Below are 18,286 nucleotides of genomic sequence, written 5' to 3' on the forward strand. Positions count from 1 at the left end.
AACTCTTGTACACTCTCAATAAAAAAGCTATTAAAAACATTTGCAATAGACTCGTTATGAATTCAATTATCACAGGCTTTAAGACAGTTTATTTTGGGGTGTTTTTGCTTACTGGAGTTAGTTAGTTTGTTTATGTGTTGCCACAATTTAGAACTACTGCCATTGGCCTCTTCAGAGTTTGGAGAAGTGATTTGTCCTGGCCTTCCGCAGTTCAGACACCACTTTGTTCCTCAAGCCAGTATAACTAAGGTGGTCAGTATTCTTTTTAGTTATTAGAGACCTTTTAAGAGCAAGATCTCGCGTTTTTATGATCTGAAGGATATCACTATTAATCCATGGAAGAGAGTATTTCTTGGGTCTACTTTTCCAGGTTTTTGTGTATTTATTTAATAATTCACACTGTGGTTTAGATCTCATTCTTTAGTTACCTGTTCCCAGTTGACTTCATTCAAATCATGTTCAAAGTCTTTTGACTTGGGAATTGCTGTTGTTAAAATGAGATTTTCTGTTTTATAGCGGTGGATTAGACGTTTTCTAGTTAGCTTTCTTACCATCAGTGTCATGTTCTGGTCCGTTGTGGTACGGTTTTTCATGTTGAATAAATGTACTTCTTAAACTTTGTGACCCAGAGCACTAAAACAGGTTAAATTGGAGGGTCCCAACGGTTTCTATAAACAATGAAGACGTTCCTGCGGTCTGAAAATGTGAGTGTGTGATCATGAGGGACGTAACCTGTAACGGTACCTGTGTGACAAGTTAGAAATCAGAACACAAAAGGGATGATTAAAACCAATCACAATTCAACATTTCAATCAGTAAAGGACGTTGTCCGTCTTTGACTCCTCCTCCTCGAGGTACTCTCATCTCTTCCATCTGAAGCTGAATGAACTTTGAGAAGAGCGTCTTCAGCTGCTGCATTAAAGCGGACAGTGTACTGAACGTGACAGGCCGGTCTGAACACACAGGCAGGATGTTCAGTGTTCCCCGCTCTGTTAGCAGTGACTGCAGTGAACCGGAGCTCAGCAGCTGCTAACCAGCCGACCAGTCTTCCTCACTTTGTTTGCTTGTTCTTCCTTTTAGGAGAAGATACACCCTGTGTCATTTCATGCCAACCACACAAACCCGCTAATGTACGAATACACACTACATGCATGACATACCTCTCTCACACACACTCAAACACACACACACGCTGCACAGATGGGCCAAACGAGGGATACACACGCAAACACAAACTAGTGCACGCACACACAGGAAACAAATGTGGGATCTCTGCACGGCCGGATTTACACACACAGAGGACACCCAGGGGCTCCGGCATGGCATGGGCTTAAAATAGATGATGAGGAAGTTTTGATTTGGACCCATGTGGGTAAAAATGGCAACTCTGCTCCTTTCCTTAGTTATTTATATCGGCACTTTTATATCCATATATATTATCCATGGCAGCGCATGCTAAAGGAGCTATGTGTTAATATCTTATTCAAATAGAGGAGAAGGTGTTTCATCTGGACATTTCAAAACAGGACCATCCGAGGTGCACCTGAATGCAGCATGAATCAGAGTGCAAGTAGTCACAAAAGAGATAACCTGGTTTAGACCGTGTTCATGCAAAGCTCACTTTTCTTTTTTTTTATCCAGCTATGCAGCAACATCTGAAGTGAAAATGATCATTTCACACTTTCTGTGATGCCACTTATCCGTGTTAACAAGCAAAAGTTTTCCAAAACCGATCCACGTTGTAATCCTGTCCTGTTTTACAAAGACTTCTGGAAGCGTCCGCGCTCACAAAGCAGTCGCCGTCTGCCTCTCACACTCTCACATCCCTCTGGCCTCTTTAACGCCGAGGGCCTTGGCGTTTGGTTTCGATCGTTTCATCTCAGATCTGTGCACCAGGATTGAGCTCATTGCATTTTTGCGGATCATTTTTATTGGGAACAAATTATTTATTTTTCCTGGAATTGAAACCGATTTGTTATGGGTCCGCTTTTTCTCTCCGAGACCCCTGTTAACCCCCCCTCCCCCCACCCCACCCCCCGACTGTGTGCACATGTAGCACATAGACATGAATGGACACACACAGAGATTTGCTCTTTATTAAAATATGCAGTCATGTTCATGAGCATAAAAACCTGCCGTTAGGTTCTCAGACTTTCTTTTGGACACCCAGAGGGATTTATTGACGACCCCCCCCCCCCCCCCCCCCCCCCCCACTGCGCTCCAGCCAGAGAAATAAAAACCCACTGAGTCATTTCACACGCTCGGCCCTCTTAGTCTGCACTTTCTACAAAGGTGTCCAACAGCTATGAGCATGAAGTGCTTACACAGCAAATGAGTGGAGGGATTTGTTTTAGGACAGAGCCGTTTCAAATCCCCCCCCCCCAACCCCCCCGTACAGTGTATACCTGTGATGACCATAACTAATCAAACCTATATCATGTTTTGTACCAGGTTGTAAACATGTTCATTCATGCTGTAAAAACTGCTTTTTTTTTTGTCATGTGTATGTGACTTCCTGTGTTCCTGCAGCCAGCCTCTAGTGGACACTCGATGAACTGCAGGATTTTGCACTTCTGCATTTTTGCTTCATTTTTCCTGACCAGAAGTTGCCGCTTGATCTGTGCACAGGGCGCCCATCTATCCTCGTTGAAATCTTCCTAAAAAGCTTTATATGTGATTTTTTGATCCAGCAGATGTCGCCCTTGAGCACCAGTATGAAACCAAAACAACTCGCGCTGCATTGTTGTGTTAGCATGCTAATGCTAGCGATCTTTATTATGCTCGTATCTTCACACTGCATGTAAATTTACCTGAAATGAGCGTGATCTAGAAACACAGTTAAGCAGTGAGTACAGTATGTTATTCTTCTTTTCTCTAGTCCCTCAATTAAACAACTTTTATACGTGAGGGGAGGAGTCAGCCGGCCGTCCGGGCGATGTAAACAAAGTGAAGATAGGACTCTGAAAACTCTGAAAACATCACAGACAGTGGGACTCGGGTGTTACACCCATTGTAGACAGTCATGACTCACAGAGTCATTTTCAGAGGAGATACTTGATTTATATTATATTTATGTGTTAAAAATCACATTTAAATATTAATTTATCTCAGTTCCTTTCATGTTTTGAAAAAAACCTGCAGTAACAAAGTGGCGCTGTAGTTTTTATTAAACTATGATTGGATTTGCAAAAGCAGAGGTCTTGCACATTTACGACTCCAAAGAAGAAACGTCAGCTCGCTCGCCCTCATACAACGCTGTGGAGCGGCCATTCACTCTGTCATCGACTCACTATTCAGACAATAAACAGTCACACACCACCATGAGGGAAAAGGCCACGTTGACCTCACTGCAGTCTCCCGTTTCCATCGTCCCAGATCTGTTTGTGGACACATAAGAAAGACCGTCAATGTTATCACAATATGTCAGACCTGTGAGGCCTTTTCTCAACACACCAGGAAGGCTGACAGTCAATACATATATCCAGTGTTTGACACCTGAGTGAAGCCTTCTCCTCTGGACAATGAGGAGAGTTGTTTTTTTTAGTTCTTAAAGTGAGTGAAGCTCTCTAAGGAGTCTCAAGCTGGGAATAAGGGATGTGAAGTCTTTTGGGGCCGAGAGGTTTTCAAAGAATGGAGAGAGATTTGTAATCTGTTGTTGTGAATGAAGAAGTTAAATCTGAAGATGTAAAGAGGAGGTGAAATCCTCGTCCATGTGTCGTTATGGACAGGTAAAGACAATCGGCTGAACGCGCAGCCAAAACAGAAAATAAACCTCGGAGCATTGGTCAGTGTAAGGTAGCAATTTCATCTAATGATGTCTCATTTTTTTCCGCCGAGGAGGATATGCCTTAAGATTCAGTTTGTGTGTCGGTCAGCGGTATTACTGAGAACTGGCCGTGTTTGTATGAACCTTGATCGAAGGGCGTTGCACTGGCAAACAGAAGGAGCCATTAAATTGTGGACAAGATCCTGATCTGACTCACAAACGAGCGGTAATAGCGGATGAGACTATTATATCCAGACATGGTGGTTGCACTTGTAGATTTTGTACATCATACTGGACTGTTGGCCATGGCGGCAGTCTGTGCTCTCTGAGTGCCCTCAGAGCTGGGTTTTTTTTTCTGTTCAAAATCCTCAAACCTTTTTTCTGTGAAAGTGATGGATGAAGTGACCCCAGAGTCCTCTACATCACCGAGCAGACGAGCGGGACAGGAAGTCAGACACAGAAACAACATCCTCATGTCCTACCTGCTCTGGATTTGTTTGGACCAGAGAAGGTAGGCGCTTTTAAGGCGATCCCAACGAGCAGTTATCAGGTCAACAGGTGTTGCAGCGATGGAAGCGGGTCAAGAGAAGTGGTTCAGATAGAAGTGATTGTACCCGACCTAAAAAGCCTCTGCATGTTTCTAATAAGCTCCACGAGCAGAAACGTGCTCAAACTAGGATCAATATTGGAGATGCTTTTGAAAAATGGAGAGAGGTTAGAACACAGAAAGGTTTACAGACCCATGCAGAGCTGGATAAACACTGAAGCTTCAGAGTCCACCACATGGTGACCTGAGTGAGCATGGACTCTAGAGAGGAGGGGGGGGGGGGACAGCTCTCTACAATGTTTATAATTTAGACTGCAGTACCCATTTTAAACACTAGGGGTCAGAGTTACACACTGCTCCTTTAAGTGAAGATAAAAAGTAAAAGTCTGTGCAGATTTTTTACAATATTGTTCTGAAAGATTTGTAAAACTGTTTTTCCTGCATCTCTCCAAACTGTTTAATGAAGCTAACACAGAAACACACTCGGTGTCTGTTCATCATTTTTTTCTCATACAGCTGTAAAAAGCTCCAGTACACACCTGCATGTCTGATTCTTACCTTGAACACACACTCATGCATATTCACAGCTTCCTGCACACAAACACAAACACTCATCATCGCACCATGTGATGCTGAAGGGAGGTGTTAATCTTTAGTTTTTTTGCAGTGACAGGTGGGCGGGTTCACTCCAGCAGGTGACCGCTGAGCTACTGTACAACTCTGTGGAGAGCTTCCCACTCAGGTACACACACACACACACACACACACACATGCACGCACACACTGCTCAGCTTTAATTGGAACTACAAGGTAGGAATCAACCTGTGAAATCTGTTTGTGTTCTGATGTGTTTGTGCAGATTTGAAGCTGCAGTGTTGGAGTTTTAAATCCGATATCAAATTGACCTTTAAAGGTAGAAGATCAGATGTAGAGCAGGAGGGTTTGATGAGCTCGTGCGTGAAATCTAAAATCAAATCTAAAACCGTTTAGATGCCAAATATTTGCTAATCCGACTTTCTTCTCACTTTGAGTATAAACGCTCGGGCAAACATTAACTGCATGTCCTGAAATGATGTTAAAGTTTTACACAGGCTTACTAACAACTTCTGTTTTCCACATAAGCGACTGAAAACAGTTTTTTTTCTTCACAAATACTCAGATGAAATTGTCAAATTAGACGTTGCTGCTGCTGCTGCTTATTTTGAAGGTGTCCCATTTAGTCGGTGAAGGAGGTGGTCAGCAGAACAATCGGTAATCTGAGCGGCTGCATTAAGAGCCTGAGTGTTTCAAACACTGAACAAGATGTGGTCAAGGTGATAAGTGCTGTTTGTGATCATGTTTCACAATGACTTCTGTATAAAGGAAGGGAAGAATGGTTGATATTGAATGTTTTAAAAAGAAGGCAGATTTTTAGAAAGACAATGGCCTGAAAATCTGTTCATCCTTATTCTCCTGCTGCAGATCATAAAGTCTGAAAATGAAGGAAAGAATCACCAACATGGACGTGTAGCTCTCGCAGCTGTTATTTGAAATGTGTGATGAAAACATTGCATGTTTCTATTTCTCTATCCTTTTTTTTAAATAGAGACGGTGCAGATTTATGAATATAAACATGTAAAGATTGTAGTCACAGGACATGAGAGCTCTCTGAAGGCTCCCTGTTAGATTCTCTTGAGTCCTTAAACTAAACAAAACAGAGTTAAGGTTTTGTTATTTCTAAAAACTTGGTTAGGTTGACTTTAATCATTAAAGATCATTTGACTCGGGCCCGACCGATGTGGGAGTTTTGGGCCGATACTGATACTGATATTGGTGAGAGGAGAAATCTGATACCGATATATCGGCCGATATCCTTTTTGGATCTATATTTGATTTGTGGAGAAAGATATAGTTATGTGTTGATCCCTCAAATGCAGTTATCAAATACTTTGGTAAAGATATGTAATGAAGACAAGATGGTCACTCAGCTGTAAAATAACTGAGCATGTACGAGCATCACCGGCCGACACTCTGGGGAGTCATGATGCTTGTTGTAATCCATATAGCGCCCTCTGCTGGTGAAAGAGAACTGCTAGTGTCAAATACTGGTGAATAAATCAAGGATATCAGCGCATATCGGAGATAAAATTAGCCGATACCGATTGTCACTCGATATGATAATATCGGCTGGATGATTTATCGGTCTGGCTCTAAATTTGACTTTGAATATATTTTTTTTGGAAATGGGTGCAAGTGTTATTGTTGTGGACACGCCCACCGCGGCAGATCTTTCAAGGACGCACCCACCAGGAAGCTCGCTCAAATGCCCCTGCGACTGCAAACAGAGCCGGCCAATCAGAGGAGAGTAGGAACGTGGGGAGGGCGGGCCTTAAAGAGACAGCAGCTGAAATGAAACATTTCAGGCAGAGGATGAGATGAGGGCCGCTGGTATCAGATAAATAAGGAGCTACACATCGTGCAGCGCTACTCAGCAGGTGTCCCAGACTTACATAAGTAATGGTGAACATGAGTACAATAGATCTCCTTTAATATTGAAGTTTAAAATGGGTGTTGTGACGATCCTTCTTCTAGTTGAAAATCACTAGTTGAAGAAACTGAAACAGTGCAGGAGTCTGCCTCCATTTTTCTTAGTAATTAGAAACGAGATATGACCTAATCTAGCGTGCCTAGGACTCCTGTTTATGTTGCCGTGGAATAGAAACAGGTATCTGTATTGTTTGAGTTTTACTAGAATCAAATCGGCGTTTGAAAGTCTGGTCTGGTGACAGCCGTACTGCCAGTTGAAAATCTTAAAAGGCAGATTTAAAAAGTGAGTCTGTGTCCATGCACAAACTTCTATTCGATGATTATTCCTTAGCCTGGTTGTCATGTCAGATACTCTGTATTAAAGGGAACAAGTGGTGGATGTGTGAGGCAGCGTCACTGCTGACACAACAGCTCCCACTCTGTTTCATAAATAAGACACTATTGATCTTAAAAACAGTGAAGCGTGCCGGGCTGGTGACATCGAGGGTCAGGTTGTCTGACTGCGTGACAAGACAACCTGACCCTCGAGACATGAGATGAGTTATAGACCGACAGACGACTTCTTTAACGTCAGCGTCCCGCTCTTAAGTCTAACTCAAACTCTGAAAAGACAGAAAGAGGAGAGGAGGCGCTGAAGGAAACTGAATCTGTGTGGTGGAAATCTATGTTGACATGCTGCACCTGCTTCCTCTTTGAAGCAACATTGAGGTTCTTCAGATGAAGCAAAAAACCAAACCGAACACGTGCCCGGGGGCCACTCGGCACTTTGATAAAACATTAACCTTCAGGACGAGAAAATCAAAAAGACACAAGTAATGCTCGGACTCGGAGCACTCCGGCTCTTAAACTGCATTCAGACAAACTTCTGAGACATGAAATGCAGATCAAGTTCAACACTTTTTGACTCTTGTCTTGCAGAAAAAGCAGAGAAATCTTAATAAAAGAGTTAATTTGACAAGCGAGGGAGAGCCTCAGCGACTTGTTAACATGGAAATGTTTTGCAGCGTGGAGGTTTTGAAGGTCATCAGAGGTGGCAGAAGGCTCCGGGGCAGAGTTAAGACTAGCCACCCGTGTGCTCAGTTCTGTTCCAGTGAACCACAGATGGGTGCCACAATGTCATTTGCAGTAAATGAGCGTGTAATGGAGTTGTAAGTGCCCCGAGCAGGAGGGGAAACAAGCCGATTGCCTTAGTCGTTTCCAGAGTTCATTGCATTGAGCGACCTGGAGTCTTAACTGTAAAGGACACAAAAAGGATCCTCTGATGGAGACACGGGTCAAACCTCAGGAACATGAAGCATCACAGCTTCGTTCAAACAAAGTGCAGTGGAAACTTAGTGGCAGAGGTCGGGCGGTGTGTTTTGGTTGTAAGAGTTTTGCTCTGTGGGACGTCTTGTTTTGTACACAGAGCTGCACAAAGGGGGCAGAGCGAGTGTGGAGCAAACAGCTCGACCTAGTGGGTCAACACAACACACCGAGGGGGAAACCACACCATGCATGAACTAAAAGCTAATGATTCAACGGGGACAAGCTTTGAAAAGGGTTAGGGTTAGGGTTATATTCCTTTCCTCTTAGAAACAAAGGAATCTTTTTATGAGACAGTCATATGAAATATGATCAGCAGAAAGAAAGTGATGGAAGTTGTTTTTAAACTCCTCTCTGGATGTCTTGAATCATTTAATCAAAACATTCAGTGTTGACTAATGAATATTCTGGTTTGAAAAAAAAGGAGTCAGATTCTTTTTAAAGGTTTACGTTTTGTGCCTTTATTTAGAGAAAGGACAGTGGGTGAGTAGGGAAAGATATTTGATTTATTTAAATGTATTTGAACCTCAGTGAGGTTAAGAATCTCATTTAGGGTCCTGGCCGAGACAAAGACACAGACAGAAAACACAGATCAACATGTCCTGAGTCACAGAGAAGAGAAGGTCATCAGTCAAAGCTTCTACATCCATTTCTAGACGCACTTTGGGAACAGATGACAACAATAAGTCTTGTGACTGGAGTTGCAGAGTGAAGACTGCAGCCTCAACACTTTCCACATTATCACAATAACACAAGTATGAGGGCAGCAGGTAAAGTAAATAACATGAATAACCACATGCTAATGATTTGTGGGAGAAGGAGCCACAGGTCAGATTCAAACCCCAGCCGCCCGCTTTGAGGACAGCAAGGCTCTGGATATGTGCATGGTCGAAAGATAGTCTTCCCCTTTCCCCCACCTTATGGGTGGCCTTGGTCCCAGTCTCTGAGTTTACATTGTATATATTCTACAATTCACTTATCAGACTCTTTTATCCACAGCGACGTACATCAGAGAGTAAGAACAACACAAGCAAGGATCTAGAAAAAAGGGAACAATGTGAGTAAGAGCAAACGATCAGCTTTGAGTCTGATTGGACACACAGGTGCTGACAGGAAGTGACCAGAGGCAAAGCACAACATTGAGGGCAGTTCTTGAGAGCTCTAATCAGTATAGAAACCATCTTATAAGTCGTCGTTATCAAACAAAAACCATCGTCATTACCATCATCATCATCAATAATATGGAGACCATCATCATTAAGTTAGTAGGTATTCATAAAGAGCTGGGTCTTTAGCTTTTTCTTAAAGGTGCAGAGGGACTCTGCAGATCACATGGAGTTTGGAAGTTCATTCCACCACCGGGGGGCGACAGAGGAGAAGAGTCTAGTCAGCGTCTTCGGACTTGAAGGTTGTCAAGTTGTGAAGGTTGGATCAGACACCCGGGAGGGAGTGTAGACCTATATATGCGTTGTGAAAGCACGGCACCTCGGGAGCTCAATATAGACACATGCACACACGCACACAGCGCTGGGCTCCCCTGCTGGCTCCGCTTCGTCATTTCTCTCTGAGGGCCTTGTTTGCTTTCAGCATTAATTCATCCCAGTTTAACATGGTCCACTGTTCGACGTGCTGTCAGCACGACGTATCATGTGAAGTAACTTCTCTTTGGCACGCTGGTGTAGCTTACTGCTGATCAGGAAGAACATGTGCACTTTTTATTCTCCAACAAAGTATAGCATCATGGCAGATAGAGCTTTGTTGTGTAACTAATAACCTATGCGTGCCACTATCCCTTCCACCCTTTGCTTTTGCTTTTCCAAAAGGATGCTACCAGAGTACTGAGGGTTCATGGGAAGCTAACAGGACGTTGTTTCTATGAGCTCATGCGCCGGGCTCCACAGTCTGGCAGCGTGCGCGTCGGCTGCAGCCAGGATAAAGTGGAGTCTGTGAGCGGAGCCCAGTTCACTCAGTCAGATAGCGGTGATTCAAACCCCATTTGTTTGGGCGGAGAGGGATGCTCTCAGTGGTTTGGCTGTGATTGATCCTTCCTCTGCCCGTGATCGCACCGTGACACTATTCCAGTTTCCACATTCATTTTTTTCCCCGGCTAACTTAGACCGGTTCAGTGCTATGGCGCTTCCTTTGTTGGCCCTCGGACAGATCTGACCTCCACCCTGGAAAAAAAACAAAACTCCATTGCTCTAGACAACAGAAACCTTTGCATGGAAACATGACTTAATGTGTAATGTGGAAGAAGACATCCTAAAGAAAGGCGTCTTCTATTCTAAAACCTGTTGATGCACTTACAGAGTTGTAGCCGTTTTAATCAACTAATGCTAATTATTTTACCGACAACACACATTTTTAGGATGCCAAGTGGAGATTAACTTAATGTAGAGAGAAGATAAAACTAAAAGTGTTAGTAATCCTGAGTAAAGGTACAGTTTGTGCTGCACCCAAAGTCTGTAAATAATAATGGACGAAGCCTGATGACGTCACCCATTGGTGTCTGAAGGGACGTTCTGGAAGTCTGTCCATGGAAGCGGTCATATTGGAAATGCTGACGCTATCAAACTTAGCGTCAAGGTAACGAGAGACAAAAAGCTGGAGCTGAAACGCGGCCGCTTTCAGTCAGATCTGTCACGCTCCTCATTATGAATAATTTGAATGCTTTATAAAATCTAAACGGGTGAGTTGTACAAAAAAAAATCTTCCTCTACTGTGAGTGCCAAAAACGCATCAACTAATAAGACCAAACCATTTTGTTGTACCAGGCTGTAAACATGTCCATCTCTGCTGTGAAAACAGATACTTTAATATGGGGTGTGTGTGGGACTGTCCGGTCTTTTGGAGACAGCCTCAAGTGGACACTCAAGGAACTGCAGGTTTTTTTTATTACGTCAGAATTTTCACTACTGGAGGTTGCAACTTGGCTGCACCTTTGGTTTCCTTTGATTGGTCAACAAAGAGAAACAAATGAAGAAGTTAATGAAGAGGCAACATGAGCGTCAGAAAGAAATGCAGCTCAAGCTAAGACTGTTTCTTTGAGTTTTGTATCTCCATGCAACCTCCCCATTACGGTTACATTTTGACTCAGTAAAAACAGGCACATTGAAATATAAGAGATAGACCTCCACAGACTAAATCATGGACAAAAATCTGTGAATGAAACTATAATGCACAACGAGAAAATCACAACAAAAATTTTACAACAAAACTTTCTCATAATTCCTCTCAGGGATTTTTTCATCCCATTTAAGTGAAGAGCTGCGTATTGGACATGTTTGTGAGATGCTACACGAGAGAGAGGAAGCTCCAGCGTTAAGCCAACGACTTGATAAAAGGAAGACTCTGCTGTTCATAGTTTCCTCTAGTAACAAGACGGGCGAAACCAGTTCAAGTGGCTGTTTCTTTGTTTTGTTTTTGTATAAGACGGCAACAGGGCGAGCCATTTGAATGTTTGTGTCCACCTGCAAGTTTTAGTCATTTCCTTTTCCAGCTGTGGAACAACATGCAGATGTATGTATGTTGTCAATCAGCAGCAGAATTAATCAAACTGAGCTGTAGCTTACAAACAAGGTGTGGTTAATATCTCTGCTTCTCTGTGAATGATTCGTTTACGTTCATACATATTTGCCTTACTACAAAATCTTTAAAGGGAACATGTTTTGAAAAATCCACTTGTTTAGTGTTTTTGAACATATATTTGGTAACCTGAGAGTCTACTGACCCACAACATGTGAAATAAACCCATCCAGTCCTTTGTTTGTGGTCTGCATAAGTCTTACAACACAGAGGAAAATGCTCTGTTTCAAATGTGCTCTCCTTGTGATGTCACAGTGGGATTCTGGTAAAAAAATAAATCCCACTCCCCTCCCCTGGTATCTCCAGCCATGGACTCCACCCCCAGACTAGAACAAAACTTTTGAGCATGTCCGCCATTTTTATTCTCGTGAAGGAGTGATGTCTACTGGGAAAACTCAGGGGGCGGGGGTCATTTCATTTAAAGAGACACACACACCAAAACGGAGCGTTCTGAGAGAGCTGGTTTATACAGGGTCACAAACCTCCTCTGGTGCTTGATTCATGTTATATTTTGATCAAAGCACAGCACAGATGTTTCATTTAGACCACAGGGGGACTGTTTGAAAAGGTGGAGGAGGGGGATTATATGTCCTCTTTAAGTTTACTTGAGGGAGATTTGAGCTGGAAAGAGAGAAGCCCCTCACATTTGGACCGCAAATTCAGATTTGTGTTGCACATGTGGACCTCCTCATGTGGGTCAGAGATCAGACAGCTTTCAGTGGCTGTTTGGTCTCGTCTGTCTGCTCCTGTTCTCATGACCTGCATTTCTGTATTGACCCTCCGCTCAACATTTTGGGTCAGCTGAACAACTAAACTAGATCAAATCTCTTAGTTTCCATTGAGGAAATGCTGCAGATGTAGGACTCTGATCAGGGGATTGATTTATAGCAACTGCTCGCACAAAAGGATTTAGGCTCCAACCAAGAATATTTGGTATATAAGAAGGAAACCCGAATCTCTGCATTAAAAGTGTCATTACCAGGGCTCAGATTGCCTAGCAGTTAGGTCGTGACTTATGCTGTAGTTCTCCAAGCGGACGGGTTCAAGTCCAGCCTGTGTCTCCTTCCCCGCATGTTATTCCCTGGTTACTGTATCCATTGTCCTATCCAATCAAAAGACACCAGCGCTGAGTAAAATCACCTACAAGTCCTAAAAATTGTGTTCATGAGGCATCATATATTTCAGGGAAATGCTGATGAATAAAACGTCTAACTGATCTTTCATTATGTTCCCCACAGACTCTTGAAGATGCATAAACAATATACCTCAGTCAGCCCCACCGATGACATCACGGTGAAGACGGAGAATGGACCTCAGCCGAGGAAACATCGATACGTTCGCAAAGAAGGCAGCTGCAACGTCGTGTTCCGCCACGTTCCCGAGGAGTGGCTGCTGTTCGTCACCGACATCTTCACCACCCTGGTGGAGATCAGGTGGAGGGTGATGTTCCTGATATTCGCCCTGTCTTACATCCTCTCCTGGCTCTTCTTCGGCATCCAGTACTGGGTCATCGCCCTCGCTCACGGTGACATCCAAAACCAGACGAACGAAAATCCGTGCATGTACGAGGTGCGGAGCTTCACCGCCGCTTTCCTCTTCTCGCTGGAAACCCAAACCACCATCGGCTACGGCTTCAGAGGGATGTCGGAGAACTGCATGATCGCCATCATCATCGTGACCATACAAGACGTCATCAGCTGCTTCATCGACACGTTCGTCATCGGAATCGTGGTGGCCAAAATGGCGTCGGCTAGGAAGAGGGCGCAGACGGTGGGCTTCAGTACCTGTGCGGTCATCAATCTTCGGGATGGTTTCCTGTGTCTTTCCTGGAGGGTCGGGGACTTCCGCAGGCATCACCTCGTGGAGGGGACCGCTCTCGGCCAGATCGTGCGCTCGACGGTGCACGCCACCGGGAAAATGGACGTGACCTACGAGGATCTGCTCATCCAGCAGAAGTACATCATCCTGGCCACGCCCACCACCATCTCCCACAGGATCGAACCCGGCAGCCCGCTGTACAAGATGAGTCTGGCCGATCTACGGAAATCGGACTTTGAGCTGGTGGTGTCGTTCACCTACACGGACGACTCCACAGGTATACTGCATCAGACCCGGACCTCGTACACCCCTCCTGAAATCCTCTGGGGTCACCTGTTCCAGGAGATGATCCGGGTCAGCAGGAGGCACTACAGGGTGGACTACATGCTGTTCAACCACACCGCAAAGGTTCTGGTGCCGGAGGTCAGTGGCGAGGAGTACGAACACAGGAAGCAGCTGAGGCCCTCCCCCCGACATTCCCCTCGACATTCCCCTCGACCTTCCCCTAGGCATTCCCCTCGCCTTTCACCGAGATCCTCCCCGCGCCCCTCTCCGAAGTCCCCGCAGCGAAATCATGAGGAAAAACTCCTGAAACCTCCGACGGTAACGGTGGAACTTGTAAATGACACCCGCACCGAAGCAACTGTTTCAACATCTCCAGCAGACAGTCGACATCATGACACTTTGACTCTGCCAAATGACATCACGAGTTCAGAGATATAAAAGAAGAACCAGGATGTTGGAGGGGTCCAGACACTGTGCTTTTTTTTTTGGGGGGGGGGGGGGGGGATTTGGATGGTGGTGAATCTAATTAAATGCAGGAAGGTTGACAGTTCTGTAGTCTATGTTTTTCAGCATTCTTTTTGTTTAAAGTGATGCTCCAGCTAAATCTGAGTCTTGAGAACAAAGACCCTTTGTAAGCTTGAAAGGTGACACCCCTCCGTTTCAACCAAAGCTTTACAACCAGCTCATTGGCTAAATATGGGATATTGAAGGAATTGTTAGATATGTTTTTCAGGGGTCAAGATCACATCCTCGAACTTCTCATCAGAAAGATAGTAGCGCTGAAACTCTGGCTACTACAGCAATGCTTTAAGCTTAATGTCGAAGTAGAGAAGACAGCAAACTCTATATGAAAATTGCCAAAATTCTGACGTGTATCATGCATACTGTTTACCATACCCACGTCTCTAGTTTAGCCCGCTAGCTTTATAACAATATCTAATGAGATAGGATTGGTTGCTGTCTACCAAACTGGCCCCTATCCCTATGAAACATTGCATTGGACGCTGACATCATTGTTGCAGAAGAGTTTTTTGGATTTGTCTTTGGGAGCATTTTAACCAGAGTGGTATGCAGGAGCAAGAGCATGGCTCAGGGGGAATTCATTGAGAATGGATAGCGGCGACTAATAGCTCCTGCTATCTGCTTCGACTCAAGGTCCAATTTATGAGGCGCTACTGATATTCACCAGCTAAGGATACAGGTTTTCTGATATTTTGCTGAAAACACAAGTGTCTGGGACTAACCATATAAAGTGAGAGAGCAGTAAATTTTAAAGTTTATATGAATAATTTCTATAATTTATTTTGTTTTAACTACTGTCACTGTTAAGAAGGGTTCAAATTTGAGATACTATCACCATGGGGCATCGGGTCAGGATGCAGGAATTCAACAAGACTTGATTTTTATGTAACAGGTTTATTTCTTTTCAAGTTAGGTGAGTCATAAGGGTAACATAAGACACACATGGGATTGAACATCCATGCTGAAAGACAAAATAAAATACTATTAGTACAATAAACAAGCAAATTACATTACTTTCTGAAAGGAAATAAAGATAAATAAAGTGCTTAGGACAAATTAAAATGGACTAGATAGTAACTAAAAATAGGAGTGAACGCCACCTTACCATTGCTGAACTGCCGCCCCATGTGAGGATGAAAACATGAGTGCAGTCTTAAATAAGGAGTAGGCAGCTGAATTCAATCTAATTAATTAGTGACAGAGTGCAAACAACAACCAATCAAGGGGGAGAGGAGAGAGTGAGAAACCAGGAAGTGTACTAAAGGAGGTGCAGTAGGAAAAGAGAGGAAGTGAAAGGAAACAAATAGTGATCTTTACTACAGTCACATATTGTCCACTTCCACTTCATGTCTACAAACCCCCCAATGATGAGAAAAGTCCATCCTCTCCGTCTTCTGCCTGCTCCACTTTTCAGAAAATGTGTGCTCAAACAGGCCGTTTGGAGATTTTCCCTTCATGACATCACAAAGGGCAGTAGCCCCTCCCCCAGGTGGGTGACACTCCCACAGCTAGGTGTTTGTTCTGCCCTCTGAGTCTGCCTTCTCACCGTAAACAATAGGACATGGAGCGAGAAAGACCGAGTACACCCGAGCCCTTCCAGAGAGGGGGCGTGGTCAGACACAGCTCATTTACATATTTAAAGGTACAGACACAGAAACAGCCTGTTCTGAGCAGGGCTGAAATAGAGGGGTTTATAGACATGATCAAATACAGGATCAGAGTGGATTTAGAACAAGAAACTTCACACACATGATTTGAGGAGCTCTGAGACTTATTTAAACTGAAGAAGAAGAGGAGGAGATGTCACCTTTAATAAAAAATATGAATCTTTTTATGTTCAGGCTGAGGATTGTTCTTTGAAATATTGATTGTAGTATTCATCCTAAAGTAATTGTAGACCTGATTGATAATAATAATAATAGAAGAGGTGTATTTTTAAGTGGTTTGGAAAAGTTTTTGTTTTTTTTACTAAATGTGGAGCTCGTGGTGAAACGTCTTAACTAAAGTGTAAGAATGATGTGATGAATACAACTACACATAAACTTAAAATATAAGTTACTTTTTTAAAGGTAGAGTCAGTAGAAATGTTCATGTAGTTTGTAAACACAATATTCAAACATGGCCCCTCCTCCTGGGTTCATCACCCCCAGAAGCCCCGCCCCCTGCAGGATGTAGTGTGTATGTTTACTGCTTGTAGCTACACTGCAAGCTAACACACGCTAGCACAAGCTAACCATCTGTGTTAGCACCTGCCTGTCCAACAGGAAGCAGACCAACGCCACGTCCACGGGTAAAAGACAACACAATTTATCCCCTTGGTGTTTCCCCTCACTGTGATTATATTTTCTCTTCCTTGCTGTATTCCCCGGTTTGAATCACGTCCAATCACTGAATTGTATCCACTCCTAAACTCACCTGCTGCGCTCTCATTGGCTGGAGGAAAACACACCAGCTCCGCCCAGAAACGTCCCGAGTCAACCAGAACAAAGCAGAACAGTAAAATCCAGTCAGAGGACAGAGTCTCTGCAGAGTCACCACCTCACATGTACGGAGGCCCAGAAGGGACAGCTACTGACTCTACCTTTAAGAGGGATGTCTCTACATCTATTAAGAGTAAATATCAAGATGTTTTTATTTTAAATTTGAGTGGAATTTGAGAGGACTGTCCCGTGTTGTGAGCGTTTGTATGAGAAACATGTAATAAAGTTTTCTTTATGTTTGTGGTGGTTGAATAACATGTTTGGTAAATCGTCAAATGGAGCTTGAGCTTGTATTTTTATTTTCTAGACTTCTGACTCCTCGAAGCGTTTTTACACCTGCAGGTCACACCTACACATTCACACACTGATGGTAGAGGCTTGCCCGAGGACACATCAGACATGAGGCTGCAGGAGCTGGGGATCAAACCCCCTGACCTTCCAGTTGAGAGACGACCGACTCTACCACTGTTCCACAGCGGCCCATAAATACACCGATGGTCATGCTATCCAAAGCCGGTTCAAACCCTCTCACAGATAAACGTATAATGCAGCCTGTGTCTCGTCTCAGACTGTTGACTAATATTTTTTATCCTTTAAAAATGTGCAAACACCAATAAGAGGAAATGTGTCCCAACATTGTCTATAAAATGCCATCAATGAGATTTTAATAAAAATAAATCAGAGAATACCAAAGTAAACCATTTCAACAAAGGGGTTGTTTGTAAATGTCTGCAGTGCATCTTCACCTTCCTCTGATTCTCCTGCAGCTGTCTGACACGGATCCTGTTTCCAGGAAGGCCACTTCCAATCCTCGTAACCCGACAGACAAAAGTAACCAGACGCAGCTTGTTAACGTGCTGCTGTTGTTTGAAACAGTGCGTAATCCCATTAAAAAACACACATTCTTCTCATCCTAGACCCAACATAGATCAATGACGTCATACACACTGTAGCGGCGGCAGCAGGCGGGCACGTGATCAAGACGGCGTGCATTTACTGTGAGGTCTTTATGTGTCTGTCACTCACTGAAGAAAGCCAAATAAAATGGATGCATTTTTATTGGTTGCTCTGCAAACTGTCATCTGATTGGTCTATCAGCGTCCTCTTTGACTGGACACTGTTCTCTATTCCCTCTGGTAATTTTTGTTCTTTGCTTTACAAGACAGAAGTTAAAAAAATAAATATATAAAGAGCAGAAAAAACGAGCATGTGTTTGGACTGTGGGAGGAAGCCGGAGAGAACTCACACATGCACGGGGAGAACATGCAAACTCCACACAGAGAGGCTCCTGTCAGATGGGGATTCAAACCAGGAACCTCCTCACAGAGAGGCTTCAGAGATAACCACTGCACCACCGTGCAGCCCAGCAAAGTGACATGCATAAATTAAATAAATAAAGGAAATAACAGACTCATAAATATTTGTGTTTAATATATTTTTGTGGCAGTGGGTCAG

At 43.7% G+C, this 18,286-nt stretch overlaps 1 protein-coding gene across 2 annotated transcripts; it reads left to right on the top strand.

Moving 5' to 3' along the window:
* The first annotated feature begins 4,972 nt into the window (after nt 1-4,972).
* On the top strand, nt 4,973-17,098 carry kcnj16a (potassium inwardly rectifying channel subfamily J member 16a). Of its 2 annotated transcripts, none has more exons than XM_061028698.1 (2): nt 4,973-5,055; nt 12,965-17,098. In XM_061028698.1, the coding sequence occupies exon 2, from the start codon at nt 12,975-12,977 to the stop codon at nt 14,265-14,267; it is 1,293 nt and encodes a 430-aa protein (XP_060884681.1). In that variant the 5' UTR covers nt 4,973-5,055; nt 12,965-12,974; the 3' UTR covers nt 14,268-17,098. The 2 variants fall into 2 exon arrangements, with proteins under 2 accessions (XP_060884681.1, XP_060884680.1); XM_061028697.1 differs by having other exon boundaries at nt 5,055-5,123.
* The last annotated feature ends 1,188 nt before the right edge of the window (nt 17,099-18,286 follow it).

Source organism: Labrus mixtus, chromosome 21, assembly GCF_963584025.1.
Source record: "Labrus mixtus chromosome 21, fLabMix1.1, whole genome shotgun sequence".
In the NCBI taxonomy this organism is placed as follows: Eukaryota; Metazoa; Chordata; class Actinopteri; order Labriformes; family Labridae; genus Labrus; species Labrus mixtus.